Genomic DNA, 19,211 nt, shown 5'->3' on the forward strand with positions numbered 1-19,211 from the left:
TTCTCTAATCACTGCACTGGGTCTGGTGGTACCCAATAGTTTCAACTAAGTTCAAACTATGGGGCCGATTAGGATGGCGGACGGTTCTCCAACGCCATGCAGGCAGTGGCGATCCGTCCACCATCTGTGCCCGTCCGCCACCAATTTCCCGTCTGCCATATTACAATGGCGGGGGGACCACGGCGGACAGAAACACCGTCCGCCGCTTTTCCGCCCCGGTCGCCTTGCGGCCGGGGCGGAAAAGGGTTCATATGGCTGGTGGTGTCTTCAGACACCGCCAGCTAAATTACGATGGCCGGATACAAATGCCTTTCCGTGGCGGCAATGCCGCCTTGGAAAGGCATACGGGCTTTGCTTTGGGGGCCCGTTGCGGGCCCCCAGGGTGAAGGGGGGGTGCGGGGTGCACATGGGGGGTACCTATGGTACCCCCCTGCGTTTCACAGTACAACATGGCAGACACCGCTCGGTGCCTGTCATGTTGTGCTGTGAAACGCACAACATGCATTTTTGACATTGCGGCGGACGGTGCTTTCAGCACCGTCGGCCGCAATGTTACAAATGCAGGATGCACCCACCACTGTGGCGGGTGCATCCTAATTCGGGGCACGGTACCTCCGCCCTTGTGGCGGACGGTCCCTGCCCCAGACAGAATGGCGGACGGACTTTGTCCGTCCACCATCCTAATCGACCCCAATGTGCGTGTAGAATATTTGTGGGTGTTTATATTTTGCCAGCGCAAATTCCCCTTCTATGCATGTATTTACACTTGTTTCACACTATGTCTTAAACATACATAAGCATGCATTTATCCAGAGATAAGTCGTACCTACCCCTGTAAAAAGCTTTGTGAATTAGCCTTTAAATGCAAAATCTTAAATTAGAATTACAATTACTCTATGACACTGAAAATACATTTTCGCTTCCCACCAACCAGACAAAAATATGATGGAAAGACTTTTTAATTTCATAATTTTACTTTATGATGCAAAAAAAATTGAATTAGATAATGTTGCTCTTTGTTTTTTCCTTTCTGTGCATGGATAAACATCTGAATGAACTGGACAGTCGTACATTTAAAGGGTATAGTCTACTGAAATGTTGCTTGTTTAATAACCTTGAATCACACTCCACAGCAACCGTGTTTCTTTGTAGCATAGAATTGCCTTTGCGAGGTTCGATTGGAGTTACCTAGTTTCTGGTTCGGTTGTATATCCCTGGAACACGATACACTATGGGCCCCTTCACGGGGCCCATGGGTTTGGCGTTGTACCTTTGCTGTCTTGTCCCCGTAGTTACCAATAATAGAAGAATCACTAGATACGGGAGGCATACTTACTACTTATTACGAGTAAGACCCTCAGGGCCCCCGTAGAAATGAGTAATAAGTGGGAGTCTTCAATTCTGCTTGTGATTCCTCATTTCTCACCAGTAGTTTACCTTTCAGCTCCCACCTTCTCTGGATCAAATACACTAGATCCGAGGGAGCTCGAAATTGCATTGGGGCAGTAACTCCTCTTTCACCGGCTAATCAGAATGACAAAGGAACTGGTCTTAAGGCCCTTTAGTGATTTCACCGAGGCTCGCTGTGGCACTCACTGTTCAGCCATAGTGACAGCCTCATGAATACTGAGACCTTTGTCTTGGTCATTTAAGGTAGGTAATGGAAGCAGCAGCAGCCTTTAGCCTGGATTATTTTTGATCAAGAATGTAATATCAATAATTAAAAAACTAACAGCCATAGGGGGCCATCCATACAGGTACGCTAGGCAGTTGATTGGGGTACCAAGCTAATTGGAGGACCCAATTCGAGGAAAAAAAAATTTCTTCAGAAAATTGAAATGAAAAAAAAAATGCTTTGGGGGCGCCAACTGCATTGTTTGCCTTGGATGTGAGTTGGTTGCAGCTGGTTTAAGGACACTACTGATAGGGCCCTCGTTTTATTTATATTATGTAGACTTTTTAGCATTGGTCATTGCAGATATCCCCCACATAGCACATATCTTTGAAGTTCAAAGTCACTGTAAGGCTGTACCATTCACCTTCACATAATGATTCATTTCCAGTTCTGTCCATGCACATGGTTATTTGTACGGACTGCTTGTACAAACACCTATAGATTATCTGTCGTATATAGTCACTTGAACCCAACAGCTACCTGCCTCAGGCCTGAGAGGCAATATTTTCTAATATAGGACATCCTACCCTCTAGGGAAGATAACCGAGTTAGAAGTCAACACCCCGAGGACCTGCAGCACCGATTACAAGATTACTTTCATAATGACACGTCATAGCATTGTATTATCATTGTGACTATTATTACTTGTAAGATTATCAGTTGTGCCCCTAGCGCCTGTCTCCATAAGTCTTCAATGTCATCCTTTTCTTTCCCTTGGCCCTGTCAGTCCCCTACCCCAACAGAGTGTGCACAAACACTGTTGGTCTCTCGCCACCGAGGCTCTCACACTGACGGCACCTGAGTGTTGCGTGATCCTTATTATCTTGTTCCACTCAGTAGAGTGGTAATGGCTTCTGTGTCACACCATTGTCGCCACCTTGGTGTGATGGTGCTTCAGTGAGGCATTTTTTGATATCGCCAACACGCGATGGTGATGTCCTTATCGCTAGTGCTGTTGGCACATTCCACAGTTGGACCCACTGCTACATCCCCGCGACCTCAGAAATCCTCGCGTCACGCCATGGTTTCCAAGTGTAAGTGGAGCACCAGCCTCTGGGTCCTGACAGCCTCTTCCGCTGAGGCGAGGCGCAGCTGGGTGTCCCTATCTGTGTCCGTGCTTCCGACATGTGGTGACAGGCCATTTTATCTGATACTTTGTCTGGAAAACTATTTAGAACCCATCGTCCCTTATGTGTGCATTTTTCCATATGAGTGTGTCCATTTTAATATGTTTATTTTAAGAACCAAACAAGAGTAGGCGGTGTAGTAAGCCCTTATATTAAGTAATTTAACTACAATGATGAGAAGGAATGGCCTGGAAGTTGTCTGGTGTACTGCTCAGCACTCACACGCATATTGTGTTATCAACTGCAGTTTTCCTTTTCTCTGCACCACTTCTGAATTTGCCTTCGGATTTATTTTAGTATTCAGTTAGTGTATCAGAGGGCGGAAGTTGAGACCTAAGCAGCGTTGATGACAGTAATGTCCTGACCTGGACATTTTGCATTTAGGATAATTAGCTTTGGTTCTTTTACAGCTCAGCTATTCCCTTTAGTCAGTACTTGTCTAAAAGGTTTAAGTGCTGATGTTCCTTATAGAAGTTCTCCTAATTTTCAGTAACCAAGCTCTGGTGCATTTAACAAACTATGAGCTGCAAAACCATCAAAAGAAGAATACAATGCCAACAAAGATAAAATGCTTGGGCCTGGGACAAGAGCGAAATTAGTGGAGATTTATGCACATATGTGCGATATTTTTCCGTTTTCGCTGATGCAAATATGGAAAAGATATACATTCAGCGAGGGTGCTCAGTCAAGGACATGATGACTGTGAACGAAAATAGGCCCCAACACCACAATAAAGCGGTCCCATTAACGAATTTGATAACTAATAAAAGTAGCTCACATTTGCAAATTGGATCAGCTTTGAACTTGTAAAGAGGTGCTGTGTAGGTGTTTTGCATGCTATGGGAAACTGCATGCTGCAGGCAATGTGTGCGGTAATATTAGGGAAATCAACAGTAAAAACCGAGCCAAGAGACCAGAAACCGGTCTACACTCTGAACTGTCAGACTAGCCTTCTAGCACTGTGAGAATGCCCACAACTTCCTATTGTCCTGCATGCATTGCAAAACAGGTTCTGCACTTAGGGAGCAGACAACTTCATCATTTTCTGGGCACTAGTGTGCATTGCAAAACAAGTGCTGCACTTCGGGTGCAGAGAGCTTCATAATGACCTGCGCACCAGCATGCATACATTGCAAAACAAGTTCTGCCTTAGGGAGCAGACAACCTCATAATGTCCTGCGCTAGGGTGCACTGCAAAACAAGCTCTGCACTTAGGGTGCAGAAAACATCATAATGTCCTGCATTTCCGCATGCATACATTGCAAAACTGGTTCTGCACTTAGTGAGCAGACAACTTCATAATGACCTGCGCACTAGTGTGCATTGCAAAACAAGTGCTGCACTTATGGTGGAGACAGTTTCATAATGTCCTGGGCGCTAGCGTGCATGCATTGCAAAACAGGTTCTGCACTTAGGGAGCAGACAGCTTCATAATGTACTGCACTAGCGTGCACTGCAAAACAAGCTCTGCACTTAGGGTGTAGAAAACTTCATAGTGTCCTGCACGCCAGCATGCATATATTGCAAATCAGGTTCTACACTTAGGGAGCAGACAATATCCTTCTCATTGGCGTGCATTGCAAAACAAGTGCTGCACGTAGGGTGCAGACAGCTTCATTATGTCTTACGCGCTAGCATGCATGCATTGCAAAACAGGTTCTGCACTTAGGGTGCAGACCACTTCAAAAATGTTTGTGCGCTAGCTTGCATAGCAAAACAAGTTCTGCCCTTAGGCTGCAGGCAACTTCATAAGGTCTTGCGCGCTAGCGTGCATGCATTGCAAAACAAGTTCTGCACTTAGGGTGCAGGCAACTTCATAATGTCCCGCGCTAGCTTGCATTGCAAAATAAGTTCTGCACTTAGGGTGCAGGCAACTTCATAATGTCCTGTGCTAGCTTGCATTGCAAAACAAGTTCTACACTTAGGGTGAAGGTAACTTCATAATGTCTTGCCCTCTAGCGTGCATGCATTGCAAAACAAGTTCTGCACTTAGGGTGCAGGCAACTTCATAATTTCTTGTGCGTTAGCTTGCATTTCAAAACAAGTTCTGCACTTAGGGTGCACTGCAGACAACTTCATAATGTCTTGCGCGTTAGCTTGCATTTCAAAACAAGTTCTGCACTTAGGGTGCACACAACTTCATAATGTCTTGCGCGTTAGCTTGCATTGCAAAACAAGTTCTGCACTTAGGGTGCAGGTAACTTCATAATGTCTTACGTGCCAGCGTGCACTTTGAAATGACTCTGCGCTTAGGGTACAAACAACTTCAATGCGGCAGGCGCAAATTCTCAACATAACTGTCATTCACATAGGGTTACTGTGAAGTATACATCTGGTTTGTCTTCAGCAGGACTGGCAAGCAAAGGGATGCAGCAGAACAAGGTGCCATGCAGGCACTCGAGAGAGCTGCCCTCTGTCAGCCTTGCTCGACACATGTACCTACTGCTCACGTGAGCTGTGAGCAATGGAGTATACCATTTAATTTATATCCCTAACATAAGGACATTGGTGCCTGTGGGCCCTTGAAGACTGACATGATGTCAGTGCTGCTCCCAAGGGTACCGATGATGAAGGGCTGAAGTCCTCAGACATCAGCATCCACGTCCTTCCACGCACGTGGCTTATGGGACCCCGTGCTAATGCCCCTGACTGCAGGCCTCAATAGTGAATTGGGTTTGGGGTGCATTGAAGCTTGCAAATGTCCCGCCACGTTCTCATAAACCCGGTCCCACGAGTTTAGGAAAGAAGCCATAGCGTAACTCATGAAAGCCATATCGTCTATGACATATGGAAGCTGCTAGTATACATGGTTGTCAGGTATGTGTTTTTGGCTTTTACCAAATGGAAATGAGTTACTTATGTATAACTTATAGATGCCTATCGTTCTAAATCCTTGTGCATGTTTTTTTTCAAACCTGCACGTGCATTCTCATAGCATTGCACACACTACACGTGGCTAGAGTTAAGGTTGTTGAAGAAATTACTTTTTTATGCAAAATACCCTTTTTTTCCATATAACTAAATTTGGACTGAATGTGCACTCTTCCTAAAATGCAAGGAGGCCAGTTTGTTATACTTCCCCACACTTCCTGCATCTCTTACCCCTGGACAGCTTTTGCGTCATAAGCATCAGGAACCAAGTTATGACTTTGTTGGCACTCACCTCAAATTAATCTATTTATCTTAACCAATCCTGATCTGTGAAATCCCACCAATGTGACATAAGTTCAAGTCTACATGAGCATGCATAATGTGTGAATGTATGTAGTCGCTATACACATACATGGCCTGTTGCTGTGCACGTGTGTACCTCTTTCTGCATCAATCGTAAACTTTGGATTCCTAAATTATGACTTTTGCAGCTGTGACTCTGAATTATGCCTGGACAACCAACGCTTGGTAAAAATTGTCCAATGAAACGTGTTGTGTGCCAAGATAAGACCAGGCAGAGTATTAGTGGACTGTAGTTCATGGAAGGTTATTTTCTACTGCTTATGCTTATAAAACATTAAAAACATATATATCTATGCATCTACGAACACATCAGTAAAAGTCAGACTATTGCAAGCCCTGACGTGCATTACAGTGCTATTGTTAAATATGCATACAATTTGCAATGAATGTGTTAATGCAAGCAGTGAACGCGCAGAGCATGACGGGAGATCAGGAGTCTCACGGCTGTTTTATCTTGTCTCCCTCTTCTCCTTGCTTCCCACAGCCAGGTCCACCTTCCCTGCAGGTCATTCTGCGAGGCTGCCAAGGAAGGCTGTGAGCCCGTCCTGGAGATGGTGAACTCTTCCTGGCCAGAGTTCCTGAAGTGTTCCCAGTTCAAGAACAAAACTGAAAACGACACCAGCAGCGCCGTCTGCTTCTCCCCGCAGCAAGAGAGGGGAAAGCAAAGTAAGTTTCAACGCTCAGGGCTCTGGCAAAAAAGGTGTTGCACGATTTGGGGTTACACACAGAATTATGTCTTTTATAGCGGAATTTATATATTGATATGATGTCTACTGAATAGCCACTTATGATGCAAAAAGCAGATGCCGGCTAGTAAAATAAAGTGAAAAATTGATTTCTTGGCACAAATAAAAATCCTGTTGAACCGAAGGACCATCTCATTCGTGTAGATCATATAAAGAGAGAGCGCCGTGGCTTCTCCCGGGATTAATTCTCCTATTCACTATTATGTCACAATATATTTTGCAGATTAGCAACTGAATTGTTTCTGACCGCAGTTTCCACCTGAGCAGGGGCTGCTGTGAGCAGGGGGATCGCCAAGGAGTGATTCGGTCTTTCTTGAACAGCAAAGTAGCAGGCATGCACCCACTGCTGTCATGCCTTACCTTCTGAGTCATGTGACCCTAGTGGCAGGGGCTTGCGTGACCCACGCCCACCTCAGCCACAGTACTGACATTGACAAGTGCAGGCATTAAAGAGCCAGTACATGTTCATGCTTAAGTTCACATTCCCACCCATGAGCTATGGTTGTGAACAAAGCACAACACCAGCTGGTGGACAGGGCCAGACTGGCCGTTGCGGGCACCGGGCAATCCCCGCTGCGCCGCGAGGGTGGGGCCGCTTTTGGGCCCCTGGGGGCCGTTTTTGTTACAGCACCGTTTATGCAGCTAAAATCGGCCCTGTAAGAAAGTCAGCCGAAAACCGGCCCCGGCAAAGAGCTCGGTTGCACCCCCAACGGCTTGGTTGCACCCCCAACGGCACCCCCACTCCCCTCTGGTGGGGGGAGTGCCGAGCAATTTGCCAGGGCCGGTTTTCGTTCCCAGTCCGGCCCTGCTGGTGGATGGAGTTTCCCCCACTACTTAGGTCGAGCCTACAAGCAGTGCTCATGCGCTGCTGCTGGGGGCATTGATCTCTTGCATTCAAAAACAAGCATTGGTATTGCCAATAGCCTGCAAGCAGTGCTCATGCGCTCCTGCTGGGCATTCATCTCTTGCATTTAAAAAAAAGAAATCTTTAAATAGGGTTTTTTAACCCACCCATTAATTACCATTGATTGGCTTCATGGTCATTCTTGTGTTCTTGCTTCTCATTGGGCATCGCGCCTGGTTTTACTTTCTTCTTCGTGTCTGCGTGTCCCCTGAATGGATGGAGGAGGGATTGCTTAAGGAGCGTCCGTCCGCTGTCGCTCTCGGATTGAGGTACTTTTTAGGTTTCGCCTGCACGGAGCTTGTGCTGTGCTTGTGAAATCTCTTGTATTTAATATATCTTAAAAGGGGGGTTCTTATCAGTTCCCATAGCTGAATTACTGTGTTCATTCACTTTTGTGTGGAACTTTTTTGTTGTTATTTTCTCCTGGCTGCACGCATTTACGATACTTCTACTAAAGCTGTTCACCCTTTTTAAGCCCCATTCATTGTCAAGATAAGATCTGTTCCCATGGAAAAGGAAGACAGCTCTAACTATGCTGGAATGCTTGTTTTTTTAATACTTAGTTGTGTAAAGCAGATGCTTTATCCTTAGAACATTTGTGACATTTCCTATTCATGCTTCAGTTCCTTTCTTTGCATTTTGTAGGCAATATCGGATTGATTTTTTTCAACTGAATCTACTTGGTCATTATGATCAAATTCTAAATGTTGTAATAAACATTGCATGTTAAAAATATAGTGAATATACAAGAGCTATGTTAAATTGTATTACTAAACAGGCAGCCACAAGTGCAGTTACCTTGCAGACAGCGGGGTCATGATTTGAATGGAGTAGCAGGTGCAGTGGCACCGGGCCCAAAAGTTGTCAGGGCTGCTCTACATTCCTAATATTGCTTTATTTTACTACTATACAGGCAGTCACAAATGTAGTTACATGTAGTTGAAAGGGGCTTGATTTAAATGGTGCAGCAGGTGCAGTGGCACCGGGGCCAAAAGTTGTCATAACTCCACTAAACACCAAATATTGCTATCTTTTACTACTAAGCAGGCAGTCACAAGTGCAGTTATCTTTCAGGGACTAGAGTCATGAATTGAATGGTGCAGCACCAGGTGCAGTGGCACTGGGCCAAATGTTGTCATAACTCCACTAAACACCAAATATTGCTTTATTTGACTATAGTTACCTTGCAGTTAAAAGGGACTTGATTTGAATCTAACAGCAGATGCAGTGGCACTGGGGCCAAAAGCTGTAGGGACCCCACTAAATCCAGATTATTGATCAGAACTCCTCCAAACACCAATATTGCTATGTTTAACTACTAACTAAGCAGTCACAAGTGTAGTCATCATGCAGGCACTAAGGTCATGATTTGAATGCTGCAGTAAGTGCAGTGGCACCAGGGCAAAAAGTTGTCATAACTCCTGTAAACACCAAATTTTGCTATATTTTACTACTAAACAGCCAGTCACAAATGCAGTTATGTAACAGGCATTAGGAGCCTGATTTGAATTGTGCAGCTGATGCAGTGGCACCGAGCCCAACAGTTGTCAGAACTCCTCTAAACACCAAATATGGCTATTACATCAATTAATTCTATTATTTCCCTCTTTCATTTCCATTTACAATATAGTGTGGATATAACTTATCCGGACTATACCACGAGCGACAGCATAATATATTTCCCTTTTTGTTTATAAACAAGTCACAACACCATCATCATTAATCTTTATTCGGTACTTAAAAAGACACCATGAAAGCACATACACAATATACACTTAAAAAAAATGTTTCCTTAAAAAATTTTTAAAAACACAATTTCATTGGTTTAAAAAAGAGGAGTTACCAAAACAGATTTAAGGTATTATTAAAGTCAGTATTCTTCTCTTGTATTCCTTAACCGTAATGCAACTCGAATAAAATTCACATTACAAAACAGTGTATGGGCATCTGAGGCTTCCTGTAAAAATCTCAAGGCCTTTTTAGCTTGTCTAAGTTTTGTTTCTTTCAGAATCCCTACTAGAAACTTACGCCTTGGGGCAGAGTAAAAAGGGCATAATAAAACAAACTGAAGGGTATCCTGCGGAGACCTAGAGTCGCAGCCGCAGGTACCCTTCTGCTCCACTGTAAGGCTAAACCCAGAGGGGACCGAAAATAAATGGTGAAGCATATTCAATCTAAAACGGGTCATATGATAACGATCCTGTGCATTAAACATAACCCTCAAGTATGGTTCTGGTCCCTGTTTCACTGTTAGATGATAATAAGAAAAAACAGTGGGCTTTCGTTTTTCCCTCTCTGCCCTAGTCGCAATTAAATGTTCTAAAAAGAGTTTTTTAACCATTGTTTTGTTCTCAATGTTAAGGGATTCTGGATCTGCAAAGAAATGTATACAATCAATGTCATCCATCGAGTCCTTGATGTACTTCAACCAGGGTATATAGGACCATTTTTCCCGTTTAAGGCAGTCTTTTATAATTTGTCTTGTGAAGGATGCATCCGGATTAGTCCAGATTTTGACCCAGGCTAAAAGCGGTTTACTTATGATCCGATCTTCAATGTACAACTCTCCCACTTCCTCATGTATAATGAGGGCCGACACACTTTGGGGCACTTTTAGAATTCTTCTGAGAAATTTGTTTTCTTCCACCTGTATTGGTTGTAGTTTTTTATCAATAAAGCCCCAAACTTCTGCACCATAGGTAACCTTGGCACTACATATTGATCTGTAAAGATTTAATATCTGCTCTGGGGACCATCTGCCCAGTCTCCTCCCGTACCCCATAATAGCGCCAGTTGACGCCGCCAGTTTAGTTGCGTGTTTCTCCGCCAGGGGTTTAAAAGTCAGCTGATTGTCAAAAAGTACCCCTAGATAGGAAAAAGTTTTAACCTGCCCAATTTCGTGTGAACCAATGTGGTAAATAGTTTCCCCTTTTTTCTTGGGTCCTGTTGCCATAATATAAGATTTTTCCAGGTTAGTTGATAGATCGAGTTGGGCCATGAAATCAACAAAACCGTCAATCAACTTCTGTAGCCCCAGGGGGGTTCTGGCTAGTAATACTGCGTCGTCGGCATATAATAATACCGGCACCGCACGATGGCCAATTTGGGGCGAGTCTACCTGTAGCTTGAGGAGTTCCTTTTCCAGGAGGTTTATATATATGGAGAACAGGAATGGAGCTAAAATGCAGCCCTGCCTCACTCCACTGGTGCATACAAAAGAATCAGTTTTGCTTCCCTCTTGGTTATATCTTACACTTGTATTCCAGTGTAGATTTTTTAAGACGTCTACCAGGGGTTGATCCACTCCTAGATGTAACAGTAGTGACCAAGTTTTCCTCTGTTTACGCAATCAAAGGCCGCGGAAAGGTCCATGAACCCCATATATATATTTCCACTACCGGCGATGGTATATTTTGCTGCCAGTAGGTATAGATTTAAACATTGATCAGTGGTGGATCTGCCCTCCCTGAAACCATATTGGACGTCTGATAAGACCTGGTGCAACTCAGCCCATTCCTGCAAACGGTGTAAGATGACACGTCCCAACACTTTTGCTGTAACATCAATGAGTGATATGGGGCGGTAACATTGTGGGTCATCATGATTCCCCTTTTTGTAGATCGGCACTATAGTTGCAGTTGACCAGGAGCAAGGCAGTCCTGCCACCACTGCCTCGTTCAAAACCCTCGTGAGCAGAGGTGCCCAAAGATCTATATTGCTCACGTAGAGATCGGGGGGTATTCCATCAGGGCCAGGTGCTTTATTCTTACTGAGCCCAGTTATAGCAGATGTAACTTCTTCCAGGGAAAAGTCCAATTTTGTACATTTTACTAACCTTAATCTTGATCCTTCCCCTTCAGCTGAATGCCCTGTGTAATTATAAAGGCTCTGGAAATGAGTCTGCCATTGTTCAGGTAGGATATTGTTCGTTATTTTTGGTGCTCCTGGATCCTTAAAGCATGGGGTATTGATGACTTTCCAAAAGGCTGAAATATCCCGCCTTTCAGCAGCTTCCCTTAAATCCTTAAATCCTCCCAGGCTTGATTTTGTAAGCTCTTTTTCCGTTTATTCAGTGCTTTTTTATATTCAAGTCTGTTTTGTGCTATTATCTGCTTATTTCTGGGTCTAGCATTCAGGCTGAGTTTCAGTTTTTTGTGCGCCTTGGTGCAAACAGAATCAAACCAACGTGGAGTTGATGGTGCTATATTATTTTTTTATGTCCTCAGGAGTTTATCTACATGGTGAGCGATTTCTTCAAATGCACTAACCACTAGTGCTCCTTCCACGAGAGGATCGAGGCATACATTTATGGCGTTCAGGCACACCTTTATCAATTGTTTATAGAATCTGTCTCCATCGATCTTGGCCCATTTAATCCTTCTGCCCTGATCCACTGCTTTTTCCATAATGTCTAGTCTTTTAGAGGATTTTTTAAAAACTGGCCCTCTTAATACAATAGTCAGAGGGTTGTGATCACTAAAAATACTAGTATCTATTGCCATATTACTAATGTTTTTCTTTAATGGGGTTGAAACCAAGATGAAATCAATATACGACTGGCAACCTCTACCTCTAAAAGTTGGGTTAAGATCTCCCTTTTCACCCAGCTTAACGAGGTCCAAAGTATGAACCAAGTCATGTCTTTTCACTATTTTCTCTAGCTCCCATCCCTCCGCTATATGAGCAAAATGTGGCCCTTTCAAGATAGTACATCTTGACCAGTCTCTGTTGAACGGTTTTAAATTATCACAGAGATGACAATTAAAATCCCCCAAGAGTATTATATTTGGGGGGTTTGGTGTCTTGTTTGCACAACTCAACTTTTCTAAACAGGAGTCCAGTTCATTAACAACGGACCCCTTCCCCGTTGAACCAACGGCATTGTACCAATTTATAAAAATAAGATTAAGATTTTTAAATTGATATCCCACAACTTGGATGTTATGTGAGTCCCAATTATGACTAAACCATATACCCTGAATTTGGAGGTTAACATACATTATTAGTCCACCCCTTGCTCTCCCCGATGGCGAATTTACGGCCGGGACAGCAAAGCATTTATACCCTTCTAAACTATATGGATTGGAATCAACAGCCCATGTTTCTTGTAGGCATATGATTTGGAATTTGTCACAACACTTTAACAGACTTTCTGTAACTTAAACACTGTGGTAACGAATTACTTGGAGACTAATAACATTCTAGACCCCACTCAGACCGGCTTCCGTCCCCTTCATGGGACCGAGACTGCCCTGGTTGCCGTAACAGAGGCGGCTAGGAAGATCTTGGATAATAGAGGCTCTGCCTCCATTATCCTCCTCGACTTAAGTGCCGCCTTCGCCACAGTGAATCATAACATCTTATTGCACAGACTCAGCAGCAGGGGAACCATGGGCCTGGCACTAACCTGGCTTAAATCCTTCCTGTCTAACCGCTCTTTTCGGGTTTTTGAGGGCAACAATACTTCATCCAGCAAACCCCTTGGCTGTGGTGTACCGCAGGGCTCTTCTCTGAGCCCTACATTGTTTAATATTTATATGAGCCCCCTAGCTGAGATCGTTTGCCCTTTTGGCGTAAAAATCATCACTTACGCAGACAATACTGAGCTAGTGGTGGCTCTTAATCCCTCACAAGGCGCACACAACCAACTCAAGGAATGTCTGGAAGCAGTCCACAGTTGGATGACCTCCTCTTGCCTTAAATTGAACGGGAAAAAAACAGAGCTGATGCTCCTGGGTACCCCCACATATAACATCATGGATTCACTATGGCCCCCATGTTTAGGAGCTGCCCCCATAGCGAAGGACAAAATCAAAAGCCTAGGAATATGGCTTGATAAGCCCTTAAATTTTAACTGCCAGGTGGCCAAGCTTTCCGCCACCTGCTTCGGCCTATTAAGGCTCTTGCGTAAAATTCTCCCCTTTTTACCTTTTCAAGCAAGACGGACTATGGTCCAGGGGCTAATCCTGTCCCGCCTGGATTTTGGAAACGCTCTGTATCTGGGTGCACCCCAGACTACCCTAAATAAACGGCAAATATTTTAAAACTGCGCCGCAAGAACTCTCCTTTAAATCCCCCGTCGCTCCTCTATCAAAACCAGACTCAGGGACCTACACTGGCTCCCAGTCAGGGAAAGGATGCAGTTCAAAACAATGTGTATTGCGCATCGATCCTTTTGGGGGATAGGTGCTACTATCAACCAACCCCTGGTAACCACCTACCACCCAACCAGACAGCTCAGATCAAGCAGAGCTTTTTTGGCCATAATACCTAAGATAAAGAGGTCCAGATGTGGAGGTCGCTCCTTCTCTTACAATGCGGCCGGGCTCTGGAACTCCCTTCCCCTCCAACTCAGATCGGAACCCAAATTGCTTGTTTTTCGCAAACTGCTGAAAACCTGGCTGTTTAATAAACCTAACTAGCTCTGACTGCTGTCCAACAAGTGTGATGTCTGAGCGCTAGGACGCCTGAGGGTAGCTACCGCGCTATATAAATGGTATTTTCATTATATTGTACAACAACCCAGCAAGCTACAACTTACTACAAAATCAGCTTATTTTTACTCACATAGGCAAAACCAAATGCATTTACCAATGCTTGTTACTTCTTCTTCTTCTTCCCCCGTTATGATAATGTTGTCGCTTGTTTCTCTAGCAATGTACATGGTAGCCACTCTTTATGTACGTAACCATTGCAAGATGATCTTTGTCAGTGGAAATACAGTAAAAATACATTTTACAGTTATAGTGCATTAGTGGCTTCAGCGGGAGCCTCCTAGCCGCACTGCATTTGCTTGCTGCTGAGGATCCGTCACTCCACCTCAAACATGCAAAGAACAGTTCATTCCACACTCCCTTCTGCCATAATGGCACATAGTGAATTGTGTGTGTTTTCCAGCTGTGTCTTTTTTTTAGCCTGTCGATTGGCTCCTTAGCATAAAGAAACCCCCACCCCACCTCTGACAGCACCTGCTCTTCTAAAATAGAGAGGGTCCATCCATCCACACAGTATACATGCACAGTGTAAAGTTCTTATATCAAAAAAATATATATAGCTTAGCCTAATCTTCTCAATATTTCCTTTTCAGTGATTTCGCATGTATTAGAGCCTCAACATGAACGGAAGGCGTGTCATGTTTAGGTTCTGCTCCTGCACCCTTCGATGGCTTAGTGGGGTTTCACCTCCATTAATAAAACCATTTACTCAGAGACTACTCTATCCAGCTGTATGGTTTCTGGATTAACAATAAACTGATGTAACCCTCACCTGCCCAATTGCAAGACCCATTGTGCTTACAAGGTCAATCATGATATTATTTTGCCAGTGTATGCAGGGCATGGGCTCCCAGATGACAAATGGACATTTATCTCTGGGACCTGAGGGCAAAGTTAAACAAACAGAAGCATGATGGCAGCACATTATTGCTCTAAACAACTTATTCTTATGCGGATCTACCACCATGCATGTCACTAATGCAGCAGCACTGTCCCTGCCGCACAGAGATGGTGGTTAGCACCAAGATGTGGCTTTATAGTCACCAGGGGGGCAAAAGACCACATATTTTGAAAGCACAGCGGAGTCCAGGGAAGTCTCGTCACACCCGTCCGTGCCCACTGACAGTAGGACCCATGTCCCAGTGTCCTTAACCAGGACACGTTGTCTATACATAGCACTGCACTTCTGTGCTTTGTAAGTCTGAGGAGGCATATATTGTGACCATCTATCCCTTATTGCTCAGGGTTCCCCTCCAAGGAGGGTGTGCATGCTCACTCAGCTAATGTGCTATGCAGCCGCGGCCCGTGGAGGGAGTTGCAGTGGGGCAGGCAGGCGGGGCGGGGGAGGGGCAGGGTGGGGGGTGATAAACACCGGAATCTGGATGATTGCAGGTAAGTAAATAATTAAATTAATAAAACAAATTTTGTAGCGCGCCCTGCATCGCAAAATGCGATGCAGGGCACGCTACGAAATTCGTTTTATTAATTTAAATGTTTACTTACCTGCAATCATCCAGATTCCGGTGTTTATCACCCCCCACCCTGCCCCTCCCCCGCCCCGCCTGCCTGCCCCACCGCAACTCCCGCGGCTGGTGCTATGTATCAACCCATTGATAAGTGTGGGGAGAGGCCTGGCCTTGCGACAGGCAAAGCCATGACTAGGTCACAAATCGATGCCCCTCTTTCCCCCCATGGTGATAAACGATGCACTATGTCGTGTCCCATACCAATTATACACGGACACTGACTTGTATCTAGGAACTCTTTATTAGCACATCTCCTCAGGTCCCCGTCCCTACTCTAACTGCCCCTTTCCTGTACTGTCCCCTCCTCTTCCCCTCTGCCCACCTAACTCCGCCCACCCCAACTACTGCACTGCTAACTTCATTACATCTCCCCCTTTCTTAATAAAGTAACAACTGAAAGAAGTAGAGATCAGTCCATCTCGGTGATTAGTCTCTTTGGAGGCCGCACTTGACGGCGGGGTCTCGCCGGTATAGACGCGACATCTTCAGGTGAGGGCTCTTCGGTAGGCGAGGGTCCGATCTCGGGTGCAACAGTCTCAGGGCTGTCCCTGCACACAGGTGTGGGGACCATGGGTGCACTGGCATGGACTTCAGGAGAGCACTTCTTAAAGTGAGAGGCGTTGCGGGTGACTCTTCGTGTCTCTGATTCTGCTGTCACCATGGTGCCCTTTTGTTGGGTGATCGTCAGGGGCTCATCTTTGAAATGACAATCAGTCTTTTGGCGTTGTTCCTGCTTGACAACGACTCTGTCGCCTTCTTTCAGGGAAGGGGACCGGGCCCTTCGCTTGCGGTCCGCATACTCTTTCATCTTGTCCTTGCGGTGCCGATCTGTGATGGCCATGTCTCTGTGTTGTTGATCCGACGGAGGTCTTTTCAGGGCTTCGTCCCATGTGGGGATCCGATTCCTCATCGTCCTCCCAAGCATGAGAGTCGCAGGGCATTGGCCCGTCGTAGAGTGAGGAGTGGTCCTGTAGGCACTGAGGACCTCGTTCAGTGCTGATTGAAGATCTTTCCTTTCGGCCGTGGCTTGCTGGAATGTTCTTTTGATGGTGGACATGAATCTTTCTACAGTGCCGTTGGCCTCAGGCCAGAGGGGCGTGACTTTGCGATGTTGGAAGTCCATGTGTTTCGCGAAGTCGCTGAACTCATGACTATTGAATGGGGGCCCGTTGTCCGTCTTGATGACCCTGGGGACACCCCAAGTAGCGAAGACTTCCTCAAGCACCTTGAGGGTGCAGGTGGCACTGGTGGACGATATGAACTGGGCCACGGGGAACCTGGAGTATTCGTCCAGGATGACGACTACATACTTCCCGGACTGCAAGGGGCCATAAAAGTCCATGGCAACTTCTTGCCATACCCCATCAGGCAACGGGGTCATCTGTAGAGGAGCAGGTGGATTACTGTGGCTGGTCAGTTGACATGGGTGGCAGTCTTTCAATGTGTCCTCGACCATCTGGTCGAGAGCTGGGAACCAGACACGTTCTCTCAGTGCTCTTTTGGTGGAGACGACTCCTCGATGACCTTCGTGGGCCAAATCGATCACTCCTTGTCTCAGTGTCGCTGGTATGACTAGTCTGTGATCTCTGAGGAGGAGGTCGTCACTGGTTACAGAGAGTTCGTCGGAGACATGCCGGAAGGCTTGTAGTTCTTTCTTGACAGCAGGGTTTTCTTCTTCCTCCTGTGGGTGGTATCTCCATCTGTTGGTTCGGGTGCGCTTTATCACTTCTTGTAGGATGCTGTCTCGGTTGGTCGCTTCCCGAATGGCATGCATGGGGATGGCTGGTGGACGAGCATGATTAGTCACGAAGTGAATGTATTCCTCCGCAATAGAGGGTGCAGTCTCTGATGAGTCTCGGGGGTGGCGAGACATATAATCAGCTGGATTCTCATCCTTCCCCGGTTTGTGAATAATCGAGAACGTGTACTCTTGCAGCCGCAAGCCCCATCTCTCGATCCTGGGGGGCATCTTGCACTTGGGATTCCCATAGATTGTGACAAGTGCCTGATGGTCAGTTATGAGCGTGAAGTGTTTCCCGAATATGAAGATGTGGAAGTGTTCGCACGCCCACACGACGGCCAGGCTCTCCTTCTCCGGCTGGGAATATCGTTTCTCAGGGTCCGTTAGGCTCCGACTGGCATAAGCGATGATTCTCCTTTGATCCGACTCGTGGTCGTATTGTGCCAGGATGGCCCCTAAGCCCACGGGGCTTGCGTCCACGGTGATTTCCGTCTTCCTCTTGGGATTGAAATAGGAGAGGCACTTGGCTGATTCCACGGCGTGTTTAATGTCTTTAAAGGCACGCTCACACTCCGGAGTCCATACAAATTGCGCGCCAGCTTTCGTGAGGAGTCGCAGAGGGTGACTCACGGTGGCGTAGTCACGAATGTAGCGGGCGCAGTAGCTTGCCATCCCAAGAAAGGAACGCAGGTCGTTGACATCAGCCGGGCTCTTGGTGTTGTTGAGCGTGGTGATTTTGTCCGGGTCTGGTTTCATGCCACTCGCTGAGAAGATGTGCCCGAAAAATTTCAGGGTCGACTGATGAAATTCACATTTGTCCTTGTTGAGGGTCAACCCAGCGTCCATCAGAGCGAGGCAGACACGATCAAGGGCGGTGTCATGCTCTTGCGTGTCCGAACCGTACACCAGGATATCATCGCTGTAATTAAGGGCGTTAGGTATGTGGTGGATGACAAGACGTATGGCCTCCTGGAAGATCTCAGCGGCCGATGAGACGCCAAAACTGAGACGTTTGTAGCGGTAGAGGCCAAGATGGGTGGCAAACGTCGTGATGGGGCGAGAGCTGGCGTCTAGCTCGAGCTGGTGGTAGCCCTTGTTCAGGTCCAGTTTGGAGAACACAGTTGCCCCATTGAGGGCCGTGATCATGTCGCTCAGGAGTGGGCCTGGGTGTCTCTCCCTCTCGATAGCTGTATTCGGCAGACGCATGTCCACGCAGAGACGGACTTTGTTTTGGGATCCTTTCTTGGGGACGATGACAACCGGGGACACCCATGGAGTGGGTCCCGCAGTGCGCTCAATGATGTCGGCGTCCAGAAGTTCCTGCAGTTCACATTCAACCGCGGATTGCAAGTGAAAAGGCACTCTACGCGGGTGTTGAGCCACTGGCCTGATTTGCTCGTTGATATGCAGGTGGATTTGACGGCCCTTCAGTTTTCCTAAACCTCGGAAGAGGGAAGGGAATTTCCCAGCGCAGTCCGAGATGTCATGGACGTTGAAGAGGATGTGCACCAACTGAAGACGTTCCGCCGTGGGGAGGCTCAACAGACAGTCAGCCTCAGGCCCTTTAATAACGTGGATAACTGCCGGGATGGAGAGCTTGCCATGCGTGAGGGTGGTGTCAAATTTGCCCAAGCACTGGAGAGGTTTCTTCGCCATCCAGGTGTAGACGCGGACAGGCACGAAATGTAAACGTGGTTTGGGATCCATGCGGTCGTGTTCGGCAACAGAAATGTAGTTGAGCGATGCTCCGCTGTCCATCATGAA

At 46.2% G+C, this 19,211-nt stretch overlaps 1 protein-coding gene across 3 annotated transcripts in view; it reads left to right on the forward strand.

Annotated features, from left to right (window-relative positions):
* Positions 1-19,211, forward strand: part of CORIN (corin, serine peptidase) — a 1,859,037-nt gene that overhangs the window by 964,802 nt on the left and 875,024 nt on the right. For all 3 annotated transcript variants that reach the window (XM_078678226.1, XM_078678228.1, XM_078678227.1), the window contains exon 5: positions 6,521-6,702. In XM_078678226.1, coding sequence (XP_078534352.1) covers positions 6,521-6,702 — 182 coding nt within the window. The remainder of the gene's footprint in view (positions 1-6,520; positions 6,703-19,211) is intronic.

Source organism: Lissotriton helveticus, chromosome 2_2 (assembly GCF_964261635.1).
Source record: "Lissotriton helveticus chromosome 2_2, aLisHel1.1, whole genome shotgun sequence".
In the NCBI taxonomy this organism is placed as follows: Eukaryota; Metazoa; Chordata; class Amphibia; order Caudata; family Salamandridae; genus Lissotriton; species Lissotriton helveticus.